Source organism: Lampris incognitus, chromosome 3, assembly GCF_029633865.1.
Source record: "Lampris incognitus isolate fLamInc1 chromosome 3, fLamInc1.hap2, whole genome shotgun sequence".
Classification (NCBI taxonomy): Eukaryota; Metazoa; Chordata; class Actinopteri; order Lampriformes; family Lampridae; genus Lampris; species Lampris incognitus.
In genome coordinates this window covers 23778080-23786395 of record NC_079213.1, presented here as the reverse complement: position 1 = coordinate 23786395, position 8316 = coordinate 23778080, and the positions used below count along the sequence as shown (strand labels likewise).

The following is an 8316-nucleotide window of genomic DNA, read 5'->3' as shown; positions in this document are numbered from 1 at the left end:
TGAGGGCACCCCCATTTCACCTGCTGGGCCTTCACATAAAAACAAATCACAGTTTTGCTAACAAACCTAATCCATTCGTCAGCTATGTGACAGAAGACGCCACTGTCTCCACTCCAGATAAAAATGTGTGTGTGAAAATTGCTTACTTGAAAAAACCTTAACCATTACAAAAAACCCCCAACATTTCATACATTATAAATTCCGAAGGTCCTTGCTTTACAAAACGGTCGCATCATTTTTGGTCTCATTTTTACAGCTCAAATGTAAACAAGCAGGGAGTTCTTCAAAAAAAGTGTTTAGTCAACCACATTCTCACATTTACGGTACAAGAAAAAGTCTGCAGGAATGAAAATGTAGGCTCATGCCCTACCTCGGCACTTCCCAGGCATGCTCAGCCTACATTAAACTTTATTTAGATCGTTGTTATTTCTGTGTAGCGGGGCCCGAAGCAGAACAAAAAAGGCCCATTGTTGTTCTTTTATACATAAATCAAAAGATTTGACATCTGTACAGGAAATACCCGACATAAATGATCATTAGAGACAAAAATGTACAATTGAGTCTGTTATCATTCACCATCCATCATCAATATCCTATCTGTACATCCCAGAGCATCTGACTTTGAATTTAACCAATCCAGGAAGTGGAATATAGTCACAGTTGAAAAATGAAAGCCTTATTTAAATTTTTTAGGGTTGGCCTCCTCTCTTTTAGAAAAAAAAAAGTGTTTTTTTTTTAAACTTTCATTATCATGTTAATGAAAAGCCGTTTCAGACTCTTAAGTCTTTCCGAAGTGACCCTACCATCGGTGTTAATGATATGGCTTTTGGCTCCGACTGAAAACCAAAGATCATTATATCCTCCAGTATAAAACTTTAATACAGCATGAATTTTATTACAGTCTTAGTTCATGATTTTCTGCCCTGTCTGTGATAATATTAGAGGTGCATTGATCCTAGTCTAACGTAAGTTCATGATGCTGATTCTGAGTGCAGCGTTTAAGATCTGAGCTGAGGAGAAACCCACCACACTTTAATCAAGCCACAGTTTGGGTGCATTGATATTATCGTTATTTTTTCCCCTCCACTAGAGAAATCAGAAATCCCGCTTTGAGTGAAAACAGGCAAAAAGTCACTTTGCTTCAATTTATAAAATGTATCATCTAGATCTGGGTATCTGTGACATACCCAGACCTACCAGTGAGATACCAGAACCCAATGCAAGTCCATATCTGCCTTAACGCTAATACCAGCATAAAGCCATCCCTTGCTCAATTACTCATTCACCACATGAACCTTTGTGTAGCGTCACTGTCGGGCCAGTGGAAAGTCTTGTTGATAAAGATGTAAAGCGTGGCTGTGTTGACCACCGTGTACAAGAGGAACTCCAGGAGGAGTCGAGGAAGTGAGGGCAGGGGCATGTGGAGGCGGTACATCAGGTAGGGAACGATAAAGTACCTAAACTCCAGAAGCTTCTGTGGCACCGTGGCAGTCAGGAGGCACACCATGAATGCCAGGCTCCAGAAGAGTGAGCGCGACCTGAGCGAGTCCAGAAAGTTCCACCCAGCGAACACGTACATGGGGACGAGGAGGAAGCGCACCAGCTCGTGCCTCTGGAAGAGCTTCCTCCACACGTAGAAGGGAAAATGGCGGTTGTCCGCTAGGAGGTATTTGTGGACGTAGGTGAACTTCCATACCAGGAGCAAGCAGAGGCCCGTGACGCAGAGAAAAAACAATGGCTGTTTCCTCAGAGACAGTAGGAAGCGGATGATGCGGTTGTAACAAAGGGAGGTGGGTAGAGAGAAGAACAGGGTGAAAGAGAAGAAATAGAAGAGCTGGGGGAAGTTGAGGCAGGCTTCGTGGCTTGTCTTGTCCCCCACCACTATCCCGTCATTCAGCACCACAAATACCAGGAAACCTACGGCCACCAGTATGTAGGGCCAGACCATCAACAGCACTGCCTTCACATGACAGGGTGACGTGAAGAACTCCAATGCAAACAGCATCACTCTCTTGACCCCGCTGACTGACAGTGGGATCTGGGTGGACCTCTCATCTTTTTTTTTCGTCTGCTCTGTCTTCCAGGTGTCATCCATTTTGCCAGCCACCACCGTGCCAGCACTGAACACCACCCAGATGATGTTGGTCTGGCGGAAGAGCACAGCGCAGACACCGAGGAGCGCTGAAGCCTTGTGGCAACCATAGAGTGTCATTAGATAGGTGAAGAGGATGAAAAAGGTAGATCCAGCATCGGTGTAGTAGAGGAAGTTGAAAAAGTAGAGTACAGGAAAGGTGGACAAGGACAAAGCTGAGAGGACTCTGCGTGACGCTGACCGTGTCTGGAAGAGACAATTGTAAAGTACATAATAAATGTAACACATGCTTTTGTCTCAAGTGCCTTACAGTACTATGTTTATATTTTCAGTATGGCTGGCCCCAGTACAAAAGGACACATAACGTTGGCAGTGTGCCATACCAATTTAGCTACACATGACCATTTTAATGTACCATCATATAAAACAAGCTGTGCAGAAGATCAACATCTAGTGACATTATGATTCATTCTTCAGTGCAAAATGAAAACCTTTGTAATAGCCACTTAAGTAACTTCCTCTATCAGGGCTCAGCAAACAAGTATCACAGCAGCAGTTCCCCTCCTTGCAAATTTGTAACAAGACTAATCATCCATTATCAAAATTGAGCACTATCATCATACATCATAAACAGTCACAGGTTGTTTGTCATACAATCCAGGTGCAAATCAGGTGCAAGTCTGCCCAACAAATTACTCTCTTTGCTATATGATATTACCTTCTCCCTGAAGTGCAGCCTGCAGATGATTAAGTAGAGGAGGTAGAGGTTGCCACAGTTGAAGAGCAGGTTGACAAAGCGCAGCATGGCCGTAGAACAAACAACCTTACCAGACAAATCAACGAGCCATACCACAGGCTTGATCACTCCGACAGAGGCAAGGTAAAGCCCTGGGAGAGTGGTAATCATCGGGTCCCACTATACAAGAAGGACAGAAATGGGAAACATCAGTGAAATCAAAACCAACAGTCAAAATTCATACATTTATGGGCTCAAAACCACGTTAGCCTTGCGCTAGCTACCACATTATTATATAACACCAGAACGTCTTCTTAACTGCAGTTTGACGTAATCCAAACTGAGATGATGCACGCCTTGCCCTCCTGTCAACTAGAAATAGTATACAACGACGTCTTGATGCATGCTCAATAATCCAGGTAAGAAAATCACATAAGGTTGAATCAGTTCATCTGAATACGTTTACTGACAGATATGTTTCATCACTCAATCAGACTGAAGATGTCACTTAGTTGAGTGATGAAACGTATCTGTCAGTAAACGTTGTATCCAGATGAACTGATTCAACCTTCTTTTGAGCATACAACGATGACATCCACGGTAATGGCATCATATACAGCCCGAATGCAGATTAAAAAGGCCCTGCAATCTGCCACACAATCTGAAATGATAAGAACTTTGTTGATAATCCGACAAAGCTCAGTTAAAAGCAAAGACGGAAGTCTCGTTCATCTTGCCATCACATTCAGAAAAAAAGGCCACGTTACCTCGTTGAATTTTCCATCGCAGTATTTCTGTGCTTGCGGGACATGGAAAATCTCGTCCATGTACGACTGCCTTTGCTCCCGGGTGACTTTGGAGAAAATGAGGCAAGACATCAAAAAATTGGTGCTGCAGAGAGCAGTGAAAACGTAACCCTCGATTTTTTCCATATTAGATCGCGAAGTCGAAGCAAAGAAACGTAAGAGAAAGAGAACACCTGCGTTATACTTTACAATCGTACGTGCACGGCATAATAACTCATTTCATGCAAATAAAGAAACGACATTCGAAAAACAAAAGAAATGCGCTATCTCCGCGAACGCCGCCTAAACATCAACCTGAGTTTGAGTTCTGACAGCTTCTGGTCCGTCGGTAAAAACAGTTCGTGTAAAACCTGTCTCGTAAAAACTAATACCTGTAAGTATTAGTTCCTACACTAAAAGGGAACATTTCCCCATCCGAGTTTCTGTAAAGGAATAAACCAAATCGTCTACTTTTTCTTCCTGAAATATTTTGAAACGTAGTTTTATTTTTCTCCCTTCTAGACGAACGGGATTTTCTCCTTTTACAATAGGGAGGAAGTCTCTCGCGGAATTGTGTACCATTGTTATTGTTCCCCGCCGCTAAGCAAAGGGACCCGAATGGGCCCGTTCAGTATGGTGATATTTTGAGATTTCCAGCATATTCTACGAAACATTTCACAACCATGCACCTAAAACAGCAACTGGAACTTTTCCCCGACTACAGCGTGACCCAGCTGCTTTTTAAAGACGTCAAAAACGCCGCAGAACTGAGACAGTGTGCCGTTGAGGGTAAAATAAAGGGTGCCTTGATCAACCCAACAATGGTAAGAATATATATATTTAAACAAACAAACCAAGCTTCTGAATATACTATGTGTGCTTATGTGCACGCCAACTCTTAACTATCCACTCGTTTATTTGGACAGTTAGTGGACCCTTTCCAGGTGCTGTTAGCTGCAAACAAGGCTGTGCATTTACAGAAGACTGGAAAAATGAAGACGAGAAGTCTGTTTTCAGAGATCATCTTCAACCTTTCACCCACAAATAATGTAAGTGGCCTTGATCAGACATGTGCGTCACAACTGATTGTTGTGAACAAACACACAAGCAGATAATCAAATAATCGTTCTTTTTCCCAATTTAGTTTCCTATCTCCCATAACTATTTTTTATTATTATTATCACTAATTTATTGTTTATGAAAATAATGTTTTAATGTTTAACTGCACTATGACGTGTGTGTGTGTGTGTATGAATTAATTGTAAAGCGCTTTGAGTGGCTATTGCAGCTAGAAAAGCACTATATAAAATGCAACTTGATTGATTGATTGATTGATTGATTGATTAATTGATATCATCCAGCTTTTGCTCTTAAGGTGCTCCTGTGTTGTTTAAAAAAAAGCACCCTTTAAAACTTTTCTCATTTGTTCCCCTTATGATTGCCCATGATAAGTGAAACAATCCTTCCTTGATATAAGACATGAAACATGTCTAAATGCTGCACTCATCATAACTCAGTGGCAACAACTTAACGTGTGAGTGTTAACATGGTAGCAATAATTACGTTTCCATGCTTTGCTTGTACAGATCTCTGAGGCCTTTAAAAGATTTGGAATCTCCGGTGGTGACGACTCCGTCCTTGTGGTTCTAGTTCACACCAAAGATGAGCCACAGCTCCTGACAGACATCACAGCCAAAGTGGACGGACAGCAGATTCCAGCCAAAGACATTTCCACGCTATCAGACCCTGTCAAGATCAAAAAGGTTTCTTCACTGCTGAATATTGGGGGGGTGGGGGGTGGGAGGAACAGAGTAATGAAGAGAAAATTTGGGATACAATCACCATAAATGAGTAACATATTGAATTTGAGCAGCTTTATTCAAAGAGAGAGCCTCCAGAAAGCAGGAGGGAGAGGCGCTGCTTGGAGCTGCATTATATATAGACAGAACAGGTGCTAGTTGGAGGTCAGGTGTATCATACACAAAACAATTGGAGATATTTCATACCAGTAGTTAAAATAGAAAAAAGAACAGTAAAGAATATAATTAAGATAAGAAGAATTTTAATTTTTTCACCTGCAGGTGGAGTCCCTTGGCTTTTATTTATTTCACTTCCACCAGGAGATTGTTGGCATAAAAGTAAACCACACTATTGGTTACTATGAAAATGGATTAGTCATCCTGAAATATTTCCTTACAAGTCAAAATCAGCGCTTTTCAAATACTGTTGAAACTTAAGCTGCACCCCCCCCAAAAAAAAACAAAAAACAGTATGGTGTTTTTCATGAACCCCTGAAAACAATTTTCCTTTCTTCTACTGTTTCAGTTGTACAAAGTCACCCCCCAGGAGGAGAAGTGTGGGACCCTGCTGGATGCAATTGTCTGCAGAATGGCCATTAAAGACGTCGTGTAGCAACAACCGAGGACCACAATAAGAACATAACTTTGTTGAACACAGCTGAAATAGAAAATGTACACGCTCCATTTTTTTCCCAGACCAGATTAAATTAATATTAAATCCAGTCAACTACTTGTATAGTTAACATACTACTTGTATATATTTAATAACAAGGAGTTGAATTCCTGCTCTTGGGTGGACTGATTTTATCTGGAACAGAAGCAGTCAGAGAGGGCAAAGCACAGCCCATGTTTTATTCCAGGCATACCGAACAGATCTATCATCATTCACTTTAACTCAGAGAATCCACATAAGATAATTTCGCTAAGCAGAGCATGACTTATTTGTTGTCAGAGTTTTTTGTTTTGTACAAGTTTTTGCATACGCTCATGTTAGAAAAGTAACTGGACTTATGCAAACATACGTAAAAGCCATGAGATATTTTGTTTTAATAGTACATCGGCTCACTTGGCCCTCACCTGCTGTTTTGTCTTTTCTGTCTTCAGGTTTTATAAAAAGATGTGAAAAAAGTTTTATGAGCACTGGGGAATTTGCGAGGTCATTTACCATCCACTCCGCTGTTCACATAACTTTCTGTGGTTTGTGTTTCTTTGACGTTTAACGGTGATTTCTGTTCTGAGTCCTGGAGCCGGGGGCACTGCGAGGTTTTGACAGCTGCAGATGATGATGTACAGCAGAGCTCGCTGCAGCACTGCTGAATTATGGATCCAAAGGGCTTTGGGTGATGGATCGACCACGAGAATTTTGAAATAAAATGGCCACATCCACATTAACCGACATGAAACATTAGATCAAAACTCCGGTCAAAACCTGCCAGCCTATCAAGATATGCATATTTAACATACAAGCTGTTTAAAATATTGGGAACCGTCATACGTTTGCATGAGATGCATGCACTTGAAACGTTTTGTTTCTTTTAAATAACCCATATGTCACCTGAAAGTAGCTTTCTTACTTTGCTTTGTCACATATAGGCAGTTGTGTTTTTGGAAATAGTGTGCAGGTGTTGCAATATAATTTAAATACAACAAAGTAATGCGTAACAATATTGTACATCGCATCACTCCTCACTGGTTATAATGTAATTCTTTACACCGCTTTCAAGTTCAACATGACATCCTCATTGGTTGAAGCGGCAAACATTTTGACGGATGGTGTGTCATCGTGTAAACAAGGCCTGCCTTATTGATAATTTCATTAAATAATGCAGCTATTTCCTGTCATGTGGCAAAGGTCTTAGATCAGCGTATATACCACAATAAAGTTATCCTGACTGAGAGCTTCTGTTTGCTCATGTTGTGATTCTCTATTCCAGAACATTTTACCTTTTATTCACAGAAACGATGACACAAAGTTAATTTCAAAAACAGATTTTGGACGCTTTGACAGACAAAGAAATGCCACTCTGACAGAATGGCTGCTTGCATGAAAGTGCAACTCTATGAAATACAGTGTGTGGTATAAGGGGGCAGGATTTGAGGCAGGGATGATAACAGTCTGAGCTGGTCAACAAGACACCCGTGCTCGGTTAACCTCGACTATTTATTCATACATATACATGTATGTGTCTGAGTAGGTAGGAAGAGGGGTACTTTGTAAGAGCACGACACTAGACTGTGTGTGAGCATCTTCTGCAGCATACAAACTGTTATCAGACTGAAAATGAAACTGGTTGTACGTTGGTTTTGTGGTTAGCATTGTTGTCTCACAGCAAAAGGCCGCTGGGTTCAATCCAAGCTTATCTGTGTAGAGTTTGCCCATGTTTGTGTGGGTTTCTCCTCACAGACAAAAGACAAGCATGTTAGATGAAAAGCAAACTATAAGTTGTGTGTGTGTGTGTGTGAGTGTGTCCTGTGATGGACTGTTGACCTGCTCCTTCCACTCAAAGCCTGATGGGAAGGACTCCAGCCCTCCCATGACCCTGAATTGGATTAAGCAGGTTTAGATAATGGCTGGATAATTGTGTGCAGTTTTTATTTTTTGTGTGCAATGAATTAATTGTATAATAACGTTTCAGATGGTCTGCCAGAACAATTCTGCGTGTCTTTTCATGCACCGCCTGAAGCTTGTTGCAGTACATCTTTATAGTTCATAACTCTTATTGGCTCTTTCCTAACTGGATAGAACGAGTAAGTGTGACCTTTCATGTTGGAATTATTAATGTCTGTCACGTAAATCATGAGGACAGTTTTGGACTTTTAATAGTTTCACAGTAAATACGCATCTTTTAGGGCCTAACATAACTGCACAAACACGCCGTTATTAGTATTATACAGAAGTAATGC

General features: G+C 41.1%; 2 protein-coding genes across 2 annotated transcripts; one reads left to right on the top strand and one right to left on the bottom strand.

The window, feature by feature from the left end:
• Nucleotides 1-1282: 1282 nt before the first annotated feature.
• Nucleotides 1283-3818, bottom strand: alg10 (ALG10 alpha-1,2-mannosyltransferase). Its single transcript, XM_056276612.1, has 3 exons — nucleotides 3596-3818; nucleotides 2811-3008; nucleotides 1283-2338 (listed from the first exon to the last, which is right to left on the bottom strand). The coding sequence occupies exons 1-3, from the start codon at nucleotides 3758-3760 to the stop codon at nucleotides 1283-1285; spliced, it is 1419 nt and encodes a 472-aa protein (XP_056132587.1). The 5' UTR covers nucleotides 3761-3818.
• Nucleotides 3819-4208: 390 nt separating this feature from the next.
• On the top strand, nucleotides 4209-7315 carry tprkb (Tp53rk binding protein). The gene is made up of 4 exons (XM_056276613.1): nucleotides 4209-4437; nucleotides 4540-4662; nucleotides 5200-5376; nucleotides 5939-7315. Exons 1-4 carry the CDS (start codon nucleotides 4297-4299, stop codon nucleotides 6023-6025), a joined length of 528 nt encoding a protein of 175 aa, XP_056132588.1. The 5' UTR covers nucleotides 4209-4296; the 3' UTR covers nucleotides 6026-7315.
• Nucleotides 7316-8316: the final 1001 nt, after the last annotated feature.